The sequence below is a fragment of the Rhinolophus ferrumequinum genome, chromosome 16, assembly GCF_004115265.2.
Source record: "Rhinolophus ferrumequinum isolate MPI-CBG mRhiFer1 chromosome 16, mRhiFer1_v1.p, whole genome shotgun sequence".
In the NCBI taxonomy this organism is placed as follows: domain Eukaryota; kingdom Metazoa; phylum Chordata; class Mammalia; order Chiroptera; family Rhinolophidae; genus Rhinolophus; species Rhinolophus ferrumequinum.
In genome coordinates this window covers 29,492,782-29,511,914 of record NC_046299.1, presented here as the reverse complement: position 1 = coordinate 29,511,914, position 19,133 = coordinate 29,492,782, and the positions used below count along the sequence as shown (strand labels likewise).

The 19,133-nt window shown below is 34.2% G+C and overlaps 1 protein-coding gene across 7 annotated transcripts in view; it reads left to right on the top strand.

Moving 5' to 3' along the window:
• Window positions 1-19,133, top strand: part of EXOC6 (exocyst complex component 6) — a 172,856-nt gene that overhangs the window by 37,257 nt on the left and 116,466 nt on the right. For all 7 annotated transcript variants that reach the window (XM_033130775.1, XM_033130780.1, XM_033130778.1 and 4 more), the window contains exons 2-5: window positions 7,398-7,569; window positions 8,824-8,871; window positions 8,961-9,051; window positions 11,717-11,762. In XM_033130775.1, the coding sequence (XP_032986666.1) occupies window positions 7,398-7,569; window positions 8,824-8,871; window positions 8,961-9,051; window positions 11,717-11,762 (357 nt within the window). The remainder of the gene's footprint in view (window positions 1-7,397; window positions 7,570-8,823; window positions 8,872-8,960; window positions 9,052-11,716; window positions 11,763-19,133) is intronic.

The following is a 19,133-nucleotide window of genomic DNA, read 5'->3' as shown; positions in this document are numbered from 1 at the left end:
CAGTAAGATTAGAATCTGAAAACCATTAAGTATAAATATGAAATTGCTGAAGAAGTATCATAAGCAGTCTCATTAATATTAAATACCAAATCTTAATTACTAATTACTAGAAATATAAAATTAAGATTGATATGCTAGATCTTAAACTTGATATGCCATTTGAAACACTGGTGAAAGAATAGTAAAAATGCCTATGGACTGAAAGAATAAAGAATGCTCAGAAGGATACAAAAGCAATTTTTTATACTAGAAATACAGAATTAAGACTAATGTCTCATTTGAGGAACTGGCAAAAAATGTGGTTAATGTTTGAAAAAGAAAATGATATTAAAAAGCATCCAGTGGAAATCAGAAGTAGCTGATACAATTTTGTAAGATAAAAGAATGAAATTTTGTTTTCTAATAAAGGCTTGTAGAAAGTATTGACACTAGACGGTGTCAGTGCCCAGGGATTCCTGAACAGTATTTCTGCCTTTAGTTTTCCAATATTTTAAAAGTCCATTTCCTTGCTAGAGTCATTGTTTTTTCTTAAAAGCAGCTGATTGATATTTCATAAAATTTACAGGAAAGTCTGCTAATGGCTAACATTTTAATGGCAGTCATTCTAGGTGAGTATCTTCTCACAAGATTCTTCTGTGTAGGCCTTTGTCTTTTGTGGTTATGCAACCAATATATCAATTGTATTGGAGAGCAAAGGATTCTGAGATAGAAAAAGGCCATTTTTATTTTGTCTAGAAAAGGAACAATAGTACTCCAGTAAATATAGGTCATATGGAGAAGTTGGGATTGGGCACTTTGAGATTATATCTATTTTTCTCAAAGTGTAAACATTTTAGTAAGAGTTAAAAAATCTTTTCATAGGAAACTAATACATTTTATTTTCTTCACAGTTATTGTGATGGAATTTTTTTAACAATGTGAAACATACTGAAAACACTATCGGAATATTATGTGATTTTGACCCAAAAAATCCTAATATGTTACCAGTAATAAAAAGAGAGTCCTTTTTCACATAGTATCTTGTGAATGTTGTTTGTTTTCCACTCAAAAAAGATGTTTTCCTTAAAAAAACAAACAGTAGAATATGATTAATAAATCATTTGTCTTAACAGAATATAGCATCTGTAAAAAAAATGGAAATAGCCTGAGTTTCTCTGTTAAGACATTTGATTTGATGATAAAGCATTAATTTTCAATGAACCCATTTTAACATTTTACTGACTTCTTCGTTTTCTTTATATTACCACTAGGTGGTGCTCTATACATATAATTCAAGAAGGCTTTTCTGAAAGATCATTTACTTCTTTAAATTCTATAAGCCTTGATGTATCAGATTATCAAAGGCAGTGTGGTAGCTCATGTTTTAATACTTTGCTTTGGTATGGAAGCTTAAATATAATAAAGAGAGAAAATGTGTTTGTACTTAAAAATATTCTTAGCTATGCTTTTGAGACATATACATTGTTTTTATGCATATCTAGTTGCCAAAATTAAAATATGTATGTAAAATCTTTAGTATAGCATAATCCACCTTTGTTTTCTATTCACATGAAAATTTAAAGTTATCTGTTCTTTAAAATTGATTTTGCATCTGCATTTTTGTCTGATTAGCAATACATTTTGCCAAAAGCAAGATTTTATTGTGCTAAGCTTTTGGAAGGGATGACTAAACTCTTATATTGAAGCCATTATCAGTATATGGAGCATTAAGGAACATCCTGATGAGTATATGTGGGATAATGGAAAATTTACCAATTTTCTAATGTTTACTTTTTCTGGTTCTGTCATACATATATGTGTGTATTTATTTGTAGGAGTGTGAGTAGACTTGCCAATAAACATTATAAAATTATGGGGGACATTTTGAAAGAAGAAAAAATTATTTTCATTAAAATTGTGTATTGCTTGACAATTTAGAACAGTGGTATATCTGGCACATTATGAGATGGATACAACAGTTAACCAACTTAGGGTTCAAAGACTGAATGGTGCTGAATGGTACTTCCCTTCTTGCCATGCAAATCAAAATTTCAAAGAATAATGCTTATCATTCACAGAAAAGAAAAAAGAAAACTAGAGTTTTCAGAGTCCCTTTAGCTGAGGTTAGATGAGTCCAGAGTCCTCGATTTTCTCTACTTCATATTTTGCTCTTCCTTATTTTGTTGCGTTTGTAATTTAATACTGCCTAACAATTAGCTATGCCTCAGTTCTCATCTTCCATTTCTGTCCTTTGGATGATTTCACCTGATGGGTACAACCGTGCACATTAGGGATTCCCTACTGAGTCATTCTCAGTTGTTCCTCTTCAAAGGTGATCTGGTTGGTTGCTATGCTGGTAACTTCTTTGCATTCCCTGCTGCTTATCACCATTTCTGATTGGAGAGCCTATGTAACATAATGGTCAAGAGTACTGGTTCTGGAGTCAGGTAGACCTGGGGTTAAATCTTGGCCCTACTGCTGTGTGACTTTGGACTTAAAGTCATAATCTTCCCAAACTGCATTAGTAAATTGGGATGCTAGGAGAATGTACATCATAAAACTGTAGTGAATATTAATGAGATAATAAATGTAAAGCACGGAATAGTAAGTACTTGGTTGTGTGTTACTATTTTTTTTTTATCTTCACCACGTTAAGCCAGAAGCAGCAGATATGATTCTAGTCGGTTAAGTCATTGTGGAGTATTGTTTACAGAGAGTGTACATTTTTGTTTTTTTCCTATCCTTCTCTCTCCACTGTCTTTCTAAATCATCTCTATAATTAAACATAGATCTCTTCAGAGAAAAGATTGATAATTCCTGCTGTGCATATGTTGTGGAGAAATTCTCGGGATAAAAGCTGCTTTTGCTTTATTCCCTTTTCCAGTGTTCTTATACACAGCCACCCTTTCTTCCTTCTTGTCTCTCTCTATTCAGTCATCTATTTATTACTGGCTCTATTAGTAAATTTTTAGACTAGTTATTTTTAATATTTTCATCAGTGGGGGTAGAGAGTTAAATCAACCACATATAGTGATTAATTCCATTTTGAATCCTTGCATGCTGGATTTTAGCTATGCCTCAGTTTTGCTAGCTCTATTAAATTGAGAAAGTCAGAACTAGGAACTTTCTAGGGTCCTTTCCAGGGCCAGCATTCTATCTTGTGATGAATTTTGGATTCTGGCACTTGCCTGGTCTTTCAGTACTTTAAGTTCAATTTATTCCTGTGGTTTAGAATATGTTTCTTTACCTCAACTTCTTAATTTCTGTGTACTCTGTTCAGAGTGCTCTCATTACTGTGGATTGTGGATGACAAGTGGTTTTGTCAGCTTGGGGTGCAGCTTGTACTCATGTCTGAAATAACAGATGGTTATCAAGGGTCAAGAGAGGCTAAGACTTAGTAATCGGTAGATCAAGACCTACTCTTTCTCATTTTACAGTACTGATTCCTTAATGTTATTTTTATTTCCTTCATTGAGACTTATGGTCTCCTTTAATAGCAGAAGGCATAGAATGGAAATAGTTCATCTATTTCAGGCTTTGGTTTTCTATTAATAGAGGGTGGGTATTGCACATGTTCTGTTACTGTTTTTCTCCATACTAATAACATCAGTAGAAAAAGTGGCGTTCACCTATGATGCTATAATAGGTCCACTGGCAGTGTCTTGAATTACTATAAAGTGATAGTAGTTTGGTTTTTAAAACTCTGGAGAATAAATTGGAAAGACATACCAAAGGAGGGACTTTTTAAGAGCTTTCTAAAATAAAATAGATTTCTGGAAAATAACTATTTCTCTTCTTCCTTTTTATTTATATGTTACTATTATTTTTAAAAGAGATAACAGTATTTGTCTTTGCACTCACAAACGGAGTCAAAGCCTCCTTTGGAGGGATACTGGAGTAGGGCAGTCCTGAAATCTCTCTTGCTAGATTTTTTCCTACAGTGTTACAACTGTTCTAAGAAAAAAAAAAAGCCAGTTCTTTGTTATGTTCTATTCACTACTTGGTACTTTAAGAGCCAGATAAATATCAAGCTGTTTTATTAAAATATGTAAAAAAAAGTCTTAGAAATGCATATATATGTTACTTAAAGAATATATAATACTTGCTCACAATTAATGAAATAAAAATTTGTTAATGACATATCAAGGTTAAACTTCCTCTTGCACATGGATTTTGCTTTGGAATAATGTTGTTTGTTTAATTAAGAGTTCTTGTTATGTGTGTTAATTGTAGGAAAAGTGCAAGGTGGGAAATTCTAGTGCTGCCTTAGTCACTCACTTACTGGGCTACATACATCAATCAAGTCACTTACCATTTTTATGCCTGTTTCATTTGTGAAAAGAGGCAGTGATTCTTTCTCTGGTGTGGTAGAAAGGATAAATGAAGCATTAGATGTAAAAAATGCAAAAGGCCCTATGCAAATGTCAGATGTTAGTGATAGGTAAAAGCACGGATAATTGAGTGTTAGCTCTATCTGATATTTGCACCTACTAGGACTCAGTTATTCAACAGGGTTCATTCACTCACTTAACAAGGATTTGGTTGTCTCTTAAGTGCATACAATGCTAGTAGCCAGTGCATATTGAGCACTTAGTACGATGTGTCAGTTATTGTGCTAAGAATTTTTCATGTTTATTCATTTAATCCTCATAACACTCTGAAGTAGACACTTCTATTGTTGAAAGAATTGAAATATAAAGAAGTCAAGTAACTTACTTGAGGTTGAACAGCTAATGTGTCATTTCTGATTCCATCCATCCACCCACCCATTTACTCATCAATTATTTGCTGAGCCTCTGCTATGTGATAGGCACTATTCTAGGGCTGGAAACAAAACAGACAAACATTCTGTGGCCTCATGCAACTTACATTCCAGGAAGGGAGGACAGAAAATAAAGTGTGAAATAGAGAGTATACTCTACAGTGGTAAGTGTAATGCAGTGATAAAGTAACTCCTTTATTTTAGAAAATAAGGAGAGAAAATAAAGCAGGGAGGGGAAGTTGTGTGTGTGTGTGTGTGTGTGTGTGTGTGTGTGTGTGTACGTGCATGTAAGTTTATAATGTAGATATTGTAGCTAAAAAAGGCCTCATCAGAAAGGGGGTAACAGACCTGAAGGAGGTGAGGGAGGCAGCCACATGTGAGAAATGTGACCCAGGTAGAGGAAGCTGTATGGACAAAGGGTAGGACAGGAATGTGCCTGCTGTATTTCAGGAACCACAAGGAGGCCAGAGTTGCTGTTATGGAATAAGTAACATGGAGAATAAGTAGTAGGAAATGAGGTTGGTGAGATAACATTGGACAAAATCATGTAGAGCTCTTTAGGCTATTGTAAGAAAATTAGGGTTTGAGCAGAAGAGAGTCATGGGATCTAATATATGTTTTCATGGGACCATCTGTCTCTTGTGTTGCGAATAGACTGAAGGGAAGCAAAGGTGCAATCAGGAGACTGATTAGAAAGCATTTGACCATATCTAGGTAAGACACGTTGATGGCTTAGTCCAAGGGTGGTACCACTAGAGGTAGTGAAGGTGTAGTTGGATTTGCTAGATTGTTTTGGTGGGGGAGGGTGAGAGAACAGTCAGGGATGATTTCAAGGTTTTTTGCCTGAGCAACTCTAATAGAGCTCACTGAGATGGGGGAAGACTGGGGGAGGAGCAGGTTTCAGAGAAAAAGGTAGGAATTCATTTTGGACATATTTGAGGTGCTTATCAGATATCTACTTGGAGAGATGTATGAGTTTGAATTTCAGAGGAGAGGCCAGGGCTAGAAATGTATGTCTGGATGGAGTCTGTGTGTTTCTGAAATTTGAAGCTCCAAGTCTAGATGATATCGAAAGAGTAATATAGGTAGAAAACATGTCCAAGATCAGAGCCTAATTCTAGCTCAGCTCCTAACTCTCCGAGTACCTAGTAATTGCCATCCTATATTGCCCTCTCTAGTATTAGAATAGGTACTTATTAAAAACCTAAGTTATGGAGGCTGCCCTCAAGAAGTTTATGGTCTATGTGGAGAAACATATAGTTGAAACATTTAAATTACAACGCAAAGTCATATCTGATTACAGATGAGAATGTAGAAATGGACTCTAAATTTACCTGTCTTGCAAATGAAAAGGTTACTGGGAATGGAAGTGAATGACTAAGGCCTACTGGAGGAAATGGGACTTGAACTGAACTGAAACAATGGGCAGCAACAGATGTGGGGACGGGTGCCTTTTTGGGAGGGCACCAAGACTGCTCTCAAGAATTCAGTAGGAGGATTCAGAATTTAGCAAAGCTGTTATACTTACAATTACAGCAAGAGGATACAGATTAAATTCACACCAGGAAGAGCCTTAGAAAACAGGGTCTAGGAGAGTTCCAGGCAGGAGCTTCCAGTTGATTCCCAGGGGAGCCATCTGGACAGCACCTACTTCTTCCAGCAATGATGCATGTCAGCACTTAGGCGGTGTTGATAACCAGGGTCGCTTGCTCCAGCCAGGGTGTCCAGGATTTTTACTGGGGTTGGTCACAGACATGTGACTGCCTTTGCTGCTGACCTTAGTCTCCAGCTCCTCCAGAGCTGATAACTGTCGCCCAAGGTCCCCACCCCACCCCACTGTAAATCACATTGTTAGCGTAGACTGTTTGGCATCGCTCACAGCCTGCTGTCGGGAAACAAAGACATCTATCTGGCAGGACATTCCAAAGGCTTACCTCCCAGGAGCTGGGGGCAAGGGCCAAACCTTTCTTTGGGCAAGGTTAATCCTTTCCTGCATGGCAGGTCGGGGTGCCCTCTATGTGGAGACAGCATGAGGTAAGGTACAGTAGGAATGTGTACACCGTATTTAGAGATCATTGTGGTGCCTGCAATATGGCACTGTACTTGAGAATATGAACTCTGGAGCCAGACGACCAGGATTCATATCCCAGCTGTCACTTGCTAGTTGTGGAATTTGTGGCAGTAACATAATCTGTCACTTATCTGTAAAGCAAGAGTAATAACTACCTACATTATAAGCTTGTGAGGATTAAAGGGTTACTATATGAAGCACTTGGAATATGTCATAACACATAGTAAATGCTGTAGAAATCAGAGTTTGTTCATTTATTCCTTAATCATTCACTCAGTGATTCTTTTTTTGAGCTTCAGTATGGAAAAACTCCTTCCTTGTCCTCAGACTTTTATTTCCAGATACCTAGTGATGTATCTAGAGGACTGTGGCTCTTTTAGTATTAACAATACTAATTGTTACTATTAATTCAAAAATAAATATTTTCACTCAAATTATTTCTGCTAATTGCAGTACTATCAACCTAGTTTATCTGCTCGGAGTATTAATTTTAAGATATTAGCTGTTGCAAAGATGGAGCTTAATAAATAATAAATTTTGGTGATCTGGGAAATTAATGTTAGCTTTCTTTTTATATACATACAGGTCTGTGTATGATGACCAACCAAATGCACACAAGAAGTTTATGGAAAAATTAGATGCTTGTATCCGTAATCATGACAAGGAAATTGAAAAGATGTGTAATTTTCATCATCAGGGTTTTGTAGACGCTATTACAGAACTTCTTAAAGTAAGGACTGATGCAGAAAAACTGAAGGTAGGAAATATGTTAAAATTTTATTTATCTTTCCTGTCATTAAATTACTCAAGTATTAGTTTATAGTGCATATGTACAAATCATTGTTAAATATACTACTTTCAAAAAGTGAATTAGTGTATATATTTGGGAATGTTCTTTATGCTTAACACGGTTGTCATGCTAATGTCAGAAGTAGTCCCTTTTTGGTAAAGCAAGTAATGCATTGACTTAACAGGATTTCTTTCCATGCAGGGAAATGAACTAAAAAACTTCATACAATGAAAGGCCTCATTTGTTTCAGAATTTTAAAAATGACAATTAGTACAATATTGGTAAAAAAGCTATCTTCTAAAAACCTTTAAAAACTTATATATAATTGTGTTCTCAAAGTTATTTAATTATGTTGAAACTGTTTTTTGTTGTTGTTGTTTAGTGTAATAGCACTGCATAATTTTGGTCTACATTTTCTGTTACACAGCAAAAACATTATTTATTAAATGAGACTGGATTTGTTCATTGAGAATACAAAATATTTAGTTATAAGAATTATCCTATTTATCTTCGATTTGGAGAGCTTAGCAGACAGAATGACCCTGGTTTACCAAAGGTTATGATTAGAATACCATTATATAAAGGATGTTCACATAATGAGAGACCAAATACAGCATCAATGAGGTCACTGAGCATCTTTGTTGGGAAATTAATGAGATTTTTAATAAACCAGAATGTGCTTCCTTACTATGACGACCTAATGAGTCACTTAATATGTGGGAAAATTTAAGGTTGAGCTTTGCCTGCACCTGCAGCATTAAAATGTTGCTGTGGATCGAGATTTCCGTGTTTGATGTTAATCAACCACCCAGTGTTTGCATTCAGCAAAGTATGAATGTTTAATTACCGTAAAATGCAGTCACCATTTCCTACAGACAATGAATGGCACACAGACCTCATTGAAGTTATCAAAAAGGGACCAGTGGTCAATTGGGTCAGTGATTTGAATTGTTTGACAGACTTAGAGAGGCAAGGAAAGTTAAAAAATCTTGAGTAAATTTGAGAAGTTTGCCACAGAATCTGTTAAAAAGAACTGTCATAAGTAATTGAAGTTAAAAACCCTTTTCAATCAAAAGTTCAAGTTCAAGCTGTAGAGTTAATTTGAATTTGCATTTCTTTGTTCTAAGTTTTTCATGAAGCATGATCTGATTACAAGGGTGAGTAGTCACATCAGGGTAGTTTTATACATATTTGTCTAACTAAGGTGAAATTATTTTTAAGGTACAAGTTACTGATACCAACCGAAGATTGCAAGATGCTGGAAAGGAGGTGAGAAAATGATACATTTTTTTGTGTACCAGTATGTGGATGTGATTTAACTGTTTGTTTAAAAATATGAACATTTCTTTTTTTTTAAGGTTATAGTCCAAACAGACAATATTATTCGATGTAGAATCCAGCAGAGGAATATTACAACTGTAGTAGAAAAATTGCAGTTATGCCTTCCAGGTGAGTTAAACTTGATAATGTAACGTTTGGCTTGGAAAATTATAATTTAATGAGAGCATATAGTCATTATTCATTATGGGAATTACAGATAGTTGGTGATTGCCCCCCAAAAATCTTCATGGTTATCTTTTCTATCCACTTTATTCCCTGAATTTTCGTGGTTTTCCTGGATTATAAAGCCCTTCTTTGCTGATCGGTTACATCAGTCTCCTAGAATAACCTCTACCTTTCTGTTTCCTTTCTGCCTAGTTTATCCTTTGTCCATGATCTTCCCCTGCGACTTTGTTTTTCCTCAGAATGCTTTCCCATGGGGAGAGTGTCTTTAGATTACATTTTCATGTCTTTCCCTAATTTGCCTAATTTTTTGCCTCTAGTTTTCTATTGTTTTCTGTTTGATACCTTAAGCAGGTTGGTTTTGCTCTGCTCATGGTGTCATTTTGCTGATAAGAAAACATCCAAAAATGCTAGGTCTTCTCCCTTCTTCAGTCTTGCCTTTCCTCCTGCATTTTGCAAAGACTCACTTTTTATGTTTCTGAGTTTCTAGTCTCTCTGTTAAGGCTCAAATATTACTGGGACATCAAATAAATTCTGAAGAAACTAACGAGTGTTTTCTTTACCCGAATGTATTCTGTTCAAAAAGAAGGAAGTAGGTATACTCCTATGTCATCTTTTTCTTAATAGAGTGAGCTAAACCCATTTTTTAACTTACTTTTTAAGGAAGGAAACTGAACCTCCATATTCAGGGGTATAGACTAAGGTGCTTTGTATATAATAATTATATAATAATGTAAATTTAGCTTAGAATGCAAACTATATGTATAAACTGTTAGCAGATCTTTTTAGCTAAAAAATTACTATTTTTGGACTTGTGAGAATAGCGTTTTTTTTGTGTGTTTTTTTTTTAGAATCATTGAAATTCTATTCAGTTTAATTTTGATGGACCAGGGATATCTGCACATTAATTTTGAGTAAATAAAATGTCTGCTTATTATGTTAAGTTTCAGGGTTGAGAAACCTACTTCCTTCCTAGTAATGTTTAATAATACCTCTTTGCCACCATCAGATACACTGAAGTAGCCATGAAGACAGTCTCTAAGTTTGAATGCTTTGTCCTTGAATGGTAATAAGCCTAAAAAAATGGGTACTGATGAAATGAGAAAGAGCTGAACAATTTATTCACCTAGTGGGCTATTTCAAATAGAGAAATAAAGGGAAGTAGAGGGTAGATTTTTGTTACAGCTACTGTCTTTTTTTCCAATGCTGGAGGGGAAATTTGAGTTCATGTAAATATTGTATTCCTAATAGTCATGTCCAGAACTACCTTCTTTCTTCCATCTATCCTTCCAATTACCCTCTTATAAATACTTTTTTTTTATGTCAGGAATTATGGTAGATATTGGAAATATAAAGTTGACAATGACCTAGTCCCAGCTCTGAAGAATCCTATAACCTCATGTGAATAAAGACAAGCCATCAATTACTGTACAATTGCTTAACTCCTCCTTAGATTAGGAGCACTATGAGAGGATATAAGGAGTCACAGGGTAAACTATGTATTTTCCTGGTGCATTAGTTTTACTTGATTATATTTGAGGAAAGCATTTTTATATGAAAACTAGAGGAATAATATCAGGTAGATGTGAAATTTGCATGAATTGTAGAGATAAAACAGAAAACTTCAAAGCAAGTTTATACTTGTAGCAGCAGTTTTAGGCTTTTTTCCAGGTATGTGTTCACTCTAATGTTTTGGTTTCAAAAGGTGAGAAATATTGCATTACAATATAGGGGCTATGACAGTGATACCACAGAATTAGGACTGGTTCACTCTAGGCACCCTTGGCAGTTTTTATGGTTTTCAGACAAATAAGCAACATCTTTTGTGAACTTGAAGACCTCTGAGGATAGCCAGAAAACTATAGAAAATCTGGGAAAAAGTGTTGTCTGTCACTTTGGTCTAGGAAAATGTGAGCTGGCTTGATGAGCCAATAATAATTTACTCACTTTATGCTTTGAAATTTACTAAGGATGAATGGTAATTTATATAGTTGCATTAAAACTTTTTTGGTGGCAGTGTGTCATCTTACTGAAGCTTATAACAGTTTTATTGAATAATTCTATTTCTGAACCTTTGATAGAAATGATAACAAAGAAAGATGCTTTGTTATGTTTAATTATGCCTTTATTATAATTCACTGCTGTAAGCTTTTGAGGTTTTCCTTTTTTTTTTGTGGATTTGGTGCAAAATTTTATTTAGTGAGCTATATACATTTTATTTGATATGTCAAATCAAAATCAATCTCACTGTCACTCAACTTTCTCTCTCAGATAAAGTCCAAACTTCAGTTCCATTGCAGGGAAGAGTTATTAGTAAGTTTCTGAACAGGATATTTGTTAGTAGGTTAATGTCTCAACTATAGGTCTCAGCATCTGCAAATGTTCCAAGTTCAGTATAATGTATTAATATATAAAATGTACAATATATGTAGAAATTTAAAGGTTTTTATTTACTTGAAGTACAAAATTTTATTTGAAAATGTAAGCCTAAATCAAAAGTATCGAGAAAATTAATGAATTTATAATATGTTGTTTCCTTCCTTGATTATTTTCATCTCAACATTTTATTTTCATTTTGAAAGCTAAAATAAGTTATATTTTTTTAATGCAGTGCTGGAAATGTACAGTAAGCTAAAAGAACAAATGAGTGCAAAAAGGTGAGTTGGTTTCTTTCCTAATTGTTTCTGAGAATTTGTTTTATCTATTTCTATTTAAACTTATTGTAAATTATAGTGAATCATGTGACATTTTGCTTTCTACCTTTAACTGTGCTTTGTTCATGCAATTTGCCCATTAGGATCATCCAGTCAAGCAATTCTTAGCCATTTATTTGTAGATCCTTGCCCTATATGTAAGTGACATCAGAGATTGATAATGTTGATGAAGGAGAAATAGACAACTGAACAGGAATGAAAAAGTATTGATTAACTTACCAACACAGTAACATTGCATACAGTCAAAGGCTATGTTTATTGTAGGTCCACAAATGAAAGCAAAGTGTGGGTAGTTATATTTTGGCAATCTGGGTCGGTGTAGTTCACATTCTATTTCATAAGACAAATGAATAAATGACAAATGAAAAGTAAAAATAAAAATAATTTAAAGTAGTTTATAGATTGCCATAGAAGCATTAGGTGTAATTATGTTAAAGTGTTCTAAAGATGAACAATTATAAAGTAACACAGAAAAATCAGAATAAATGAGACACAATTGGAAAAAGGAAATAATGATTTCCTGTTAGTTTATGAATAATTACTTATTTATCACATCATATACACATTTATACTCAAAGTTTTTTGTATGTTCTACTTTAGAATGCTGCATATTGAATTTTACTAGCCTTTACCAATTGGTACTAATTAGTAGAATGATTTTTTCCTTAATACATGAGCCACAAACTATTCTGAAATAATCTTTTATTTTTTGTATATATTTTGATATATTCTCTTTTTTCTATCAAAGTTGTACATTCTCATATTTTAAAGATCCAAATAATAGTTCTATTTGTTGCAAAAAACAGGCACAACCTTCCCTACTTGCCATTTACCATCCCTCCTCCCTAGGGGCAAAAACTTTTATCTCTTTAGGGATTTTTTACATTTATGTCTTTAAATGACTAACTTTTACTATTCTCTGTTTTCCAGTTTGGGGCACTTTGTATTTTTCAATAACATAATCTAATGTATTTCCCCAGTTATCCCCAAAATGTTTTATATCTTCTTTTCTTCTCTGAAACATGGGTTGGTATATAATTTTTGTCCTTTTAATCTAGAATGGTCTTCTCACTATTCTTGTTTTTCATGAAAGAGTCCAGGTCATGCCTTGTAGACCAGGGCATTTTGGATTTAACTATATTTTCATGATTAGATTCAGATTTAATGTTTTTGGCAAATATTTGACATAAGTGATATTGTATACCTTTCATGGTATGACATAAGAAAGCATATCCTGTCAGGTTATCTCTGGGTTGTGCTAAACTTGATAATTTGGTGAAGAGGATAGGTACCAGATTTCTTTTGAAAAGGTATATTTTTCTCTTTGCAATTAGTAAGTAATCTGTTGGGTGATGCTTTCTTTGAGTCCTGTTTTCTAAAAACCTTTTCACCCAGTAGTTTTAGGACTCTTGCTTTAATCAGTTAATTATTGTTTTCTGACTTGTGAGAATAGCTTTTAGGGTTTTTTTGTTTTAAAGATTTTTTTTTATTGGGGAGGGGGAACAGGACTTTTTTTTTTTTTTTTAATTGGGGAACAGTGTGTATTTCCAGGATTTTTTTTTTTTCCCAAGTCAAGTTGTTGTCCCTTCAATCTTAGTTGTGGAGGATGCCTTTCAGCTTCAAGTTGTTGTCCTTTCAGTCTTAGTCGTGGAGGGCGCAGCTCAGCTCCAGGTCCAGTTGCCGTTGCTAGTTGCAGGGGGCACAGCCTACCATCCCTTGCAGGAGTCGAACCAGCAACCTTGTGGTTGAGAGCCCACACTCCAACCAACTGAGCCATCTGGGAGCTCGGTGGCAGCTCAGTTCAAGGTGCCCTGTTCAATCTTAGTTGCAGGGGGTGGAGCCCACCATCCCTTGTGGGACTCAAGGAGTTGAACTGGCAACCTTGTGGTTGAGAGCCCACTGGCCCATGTGGGAATCGAACCGACAGCCTTCGGAGTTAGGATAACAGAGCTCCAACCACCTGAGCCACTGGGCCGGCCCTTAGTTGTTTTTTTTTAATCACTGAAATTCTATTCAGTTTAATTCTGGTAGACCAGGGATATTTGCACATTAATTTTGAGTAAATAAAATGTCTGCTTATTATGTTAAGTTTCAGGGTTGAGAAACCTACTTCCTTTATAGAAATGTTTAATAATACCTCTTTGCCACCATCAGATACACTGAAGTAGCCATGAAGACAATCTCTAAGTTTGAGTGCTTTGTCCTTGAATGGTAATAAGCCTAAAAAAATGGGTACTGATGAAATGAGAAAGAGCTGAACAGTTTATTCACCTAGTGGGCTATTTTAAATAGAGAAAGGGAAGCAGAGGATAGATTTTTGTTACAGCTACTGTCTTTGTTTTCAATGCTGGAGGAGAAATTTGAGTTCATGTAAACATTGTATTCCTAATAGCCATGTTATCTGGTATAATTGCCTAATACATGATAAATTTTGTTTAGTATTTATTGTAGTACACATCTATCTGCTAGAGAAGTTTGTTTTTGCTTTTGTCTATTTGGAAATGTGTTTATTTTACTTCCATTTTTGAACAATAGTATTATTGGATATGGAATTCAACGTTGTCAGGAGTCCTCTCCCCCAGCACTTTAGTTATTATGTTTTATTATTTTCTGCTTTCCATTGTTTCTGTTGAGAAGTTCTGCTAGCATTCTGATCAGTGTTATAAGGTTTGTAATAGGTTTTTTTCTCTTTGGTGACTTAAGACATTTTTCTCTTTTTAAGAAAATAATTTTTAATTTTTCATTACAGTTGTCTTACAATATTAGTTTCAGGTGTACGACATAGCTATTAGACATTTATGTTACTTATGAAGTGATCACCCTAATAAGTTTAATACCTATCTGATACCATACATAGTTATTACAATATTGTTGATTATGCTTCCTATGCTGTGCTTTATATCCCTTGACTGTTTTGTTTATCTATGTATCTATTTTTTATTTTTCAATTACAGTTGACATTCAATATTATATTAGTTTCTGGTGTACAGTATAGTGGTTAGACATTTATATAACTTATGAAGTGATCCCCTCTTTGTTTTTTGTTTTTATAAGCTTGGCTGTGCTATGCTTAGGTGTGATTTTCTTTGTACTTATATTGCTTGGGCTTTGTGGGTTGATATCTTGCATCAGTTTTGGAATTCTTTTGGCTATTATGTCTTCCAATATTTCTTCTGTATGTTTACTTTGTCTCTTTTTTTCCTGGACCTCCATTTATGTGTACGTTTGATCATTTAATATTGTCCCATAATTTCCAGGAACTCATTCCCTTTTTTACTCTTTTTGTGCTTCAAGTTGGATAATTTTTTAGACCTAATTTCAAATTTACTGAGCTTCTTTCTACCAATTTCAGGCACTACTTCTTTTTTCATTCTGTGTGTGTGTGTGTGTGTGTGTGTGTGTGTGTGTGTTTCAGTTTGCATAATTTCTGTTTAGCTTGTCTTCACATTCCTGGATCATTTCTTCTCCTCTGTCTAGTCTGCTGTTAAGCCCATTGAATGAATTCTTTTTTTTTTTTTTTAATTAAAAGTTTATTGGAGTGACAATTGTTAGTAAAGTTACATATATTTCAGGTGTACAATTCTGCATTACATCATCTATAAATCCCATTGTGTGTTCACCACCCAGAGTCAGTTCTCCTTCCATCACCATATATTTGATCCCCCTTACCCTCATCTCCCACCCCCTGCCCCCTTACCCTCTGGTAACCACTAAACTATTGTCTGTGTCTATGAGTTTTTGTTTTTCATTTGTTTGTCTTGTTCTTTTGTTGTTTTTGGTTTATATACCACATATCAGTGAAATCATGTGGTTCTCTGCTTTTTCTATCTGACTTATTTCGCTTAGCATTATAATCTCAAGATCCATCCATGTTGTCACAAATGGTCCTATTTCATCTTTTCTTACCGCCCAATAGTATTCCATTGTGTATACATACCACAACTTCTTTATCCATTCATCTTTCGAAGGACATTTTGGTTGTTTCCATGTCTTGGCCACTGTAAATAAAGCTGCAATGAACATTGGAGCACACGTGTCTTTATGTATAAATGTTTTCAGACTTTTTGGGTAGATACCCAGGAGAGGGATTGCTGGATCATATGGTAATTGACCAGAACTTTATGGGGAAACAGTGTACTTCCAGGACTTTTTTCCAAGTCAAGTTGTTGTCCTTTCAATCTCTAGTTGTGCAAGGTGCCATTCAGCTTCAAGTTGTTGTCCTTTCAGTCTTAGTTGTGGAGGGCGCAGCTCAGCTCCAAGTCTAGTTGCCGTTGCTAGTTGCAGGGGGTGCAGCCCACCATTCCTTGCGGGACTCGAGGAGTTGAACCGGCAACCTAGTGGTTGAGAGCCCACTGGGCCCATGTGGGAATGGAACCGGCAGCCTTCGGAGTTAGGAACACAGAGCTCCAACTGCCTGAGCCACCGGGCCAGTCCCTGAATTCTTCATTCTGCTGTATTTTTTTTATTTTAAACATTTTCATTTGATTCTTTACTGTAATTTCCGGTTGTCTGCTAAAATTCCCTATGTCTTCATGCATATTAACTACCTTTTCTACTAGATTCTGTAACATGTATAATAGTTATTTTAAAGTTTTTCGGAGTAAAAACTGTAATTACAAGATCTAGGCCATTTATATGTATGCTTTCATTGACTTTTTTTTTTTTAAACTGTGGTTCCCATTTTTGCACTTATTCATGTATCTTGTAATTTTTTCTGATATGCAGGACATTGTATTTAAAAAGAATTAGTAGAGCCTGAACTAACCACTTCTATAATAGGACAAACTCTAGTGAATTGGAAATGCTCAAGGGAAGGCAAATGAAGTAAGAACAATGGCATAATTTGTACCTTGTGGGCCAGAGAATCATTAGACTACTCACGTGTTTTGCATTTACATATGATACACAATTTTTTTGAAGTGTCTCATGTTTATAAACTGACAACTTAAGAGAGGTCTAATATAGGGGGAAACTTCCTGTAGTGTGGTATATAAAAAAATAAAAAATCAGAGACTTAAAGATCCCAACAATAGGAGGACATCATTGCATTATTATAATAGACTTACAAATAGAATAATAATGTTTCTAAATAATTTTAGTTTAAGATAAATTCCATATATCTTATTATATATTATTAAATAAATTATATATTTTTAAATAGGATATGAGCATATAAAACTGGAAATGGTATAAGTATATGACTGTATATAAATGTGCCCAAGTGTTACTGAGGCAATTACTAAATGGTAACATTAGATTGTGTGTGCCTCTAATTTTCTCTCTGTAGTTTTTATATTTTCCCAATGGTTATAGATTACTGTTATCATTTTTTTAAATACTAAAAAAGAAATGCAAATTTTTCTTATATTTCAAAATAGATAAAGCTTAGGAGATTTGTGGCTAAATTTTAGAAAGGCTCCAAGATCTGGTCTTTGGCTTCTGTTCTCTGCCCAAGGTTATAAATTTTGTGTGTGTCTTAGCCTCCCAGTGCAAAGCCTGAGGTATAACCTTATGTTTTACTGCATTTTTAGGGAGTATAATCCTAGGGAAGCTAAGAAGCAGGACTGAGGGAAAGAGAAATGAGATAGGGAACTTGGGAGGGCAAATATGAGGTTAAGTGAGTTAGCCAGTGTTTAATATTGATCAATTTCAGAGAACTTTTGGGAGTTTATATTAATTATTGGAAATCAGAACATTTCATCCAGGAGGAGGAAAGTAGAATTAATCTTCTGGTTTCCTTTTTTTATTACTTAAGGATTTAACCCACTGGGATTAACTGCTAACATTGCTGGCTTGTCTGTGTGGGTGCTTGGAAGGTCTTGTGGTGTCTCATGCCTTAGTGACACAGGGAAGCCCAGGGTGGAAAGTGAGAAATGAGCAGCATGAGGGAAGGCATAATTGTATTATGAAGTCAGTTGATTGTGTCTGTGGTATGTTGCAAAAACTACTGGTAATACTTTTCACTTAGAATCCATCACTCATGATTTTAAACACATTACAGATATTACCATGAATTTTCAGAAAACATACCTGTTGTAGGGAGAATTCTTTTGAGGTATACCTAATTTAAATCAAATCAGGAAATGTGCCAGGATCAAATAATACACTTTGTCTATTGACTGATCTATTGTATTTAAAATGTAATTTTACTCAGAAAAGATATTATTCATTATTTCACATTATCTAGATCTATGTCTTAGGATAATCAAAATCATTTGTAATGACATCTCCTCACCCGTACCATCACCTAAATGTGTTAATTTCTGACCTAATATATATTTTATTAGATTATATTATAACCATTCTAGTGATTTTAAATAACCAAGGTAGAGTTCAGGTGTAATTTTTAAATTAGTGGTACAATTTTGTGACAATTTGCAAAATATACTCTGTCATGAGAAAATAGGCTAGAAAACAAATATCTTTAAATAGCTTTTCAACTTTCTGTTTTTTCCATTTACTTATATATTACTTTTTTTTATTGTTTTTTAGGTAGTGCCTTTTCTCATTTTAATATCCAGTTCAGTGGGAAGGCACAGAATATTATTTAATTAAAAAAATTCCTCTACCTATTCTTAAGTGGATTTTGATGGTGAATATTATTTTAAGATACTGACAATTTTAGAAAGTCTCAGTACTACTACCAGTTAATTATAGTATCTTGACCAAATTATGTACTCTTTCTCTGTGTTTCAGTTTTCTCATCTATAGATTAATAGTAATATCTGCCATAGACATCTGTCTCATTGAAGTCTAGAGAAGATTGAAATATATATATGAAAGCATATGTCAGTTTCTCTAGGACATAGGCTATACTTTACTAATTGCTGCATACCCTGCATGTGACTAGTGCCTTGTAAGTAATAGGTATTCAGTAAATATCTGTTGAATTCAAAACATCACTGTCAGTGGTTTTTTTAGTTGTTTTTTGTGACACTCAATATTATTTCTAATTGTCTTAGATAGTGTAAAAAATTGTTTTAAAGTTCCTTACAATATATTTTGCTTCAATTTAAATTAAACCAGTGCTATCTACTTTTTTGATATCGGTGTTATCTACTTTTTTGTGATGTTGTGTGGATGGGAGAGACTATGAAACTCATATCAAATAACTGAATATTCTAATTAAAAATATGGAATTAATTATACATGTACATTTAGGTATTGGTATTGTGATGACTATGATAATGATTGTGCTGTTAGAGATTTAGATGAAGTGAAATAAGGAAGTTGTACGTTAGTGTAAGCCTTGAATTTTCAGCTTGCAACTTTTTCATATAGTTTATAGTTTGTGCTTAGTAAATAAAAATAAAT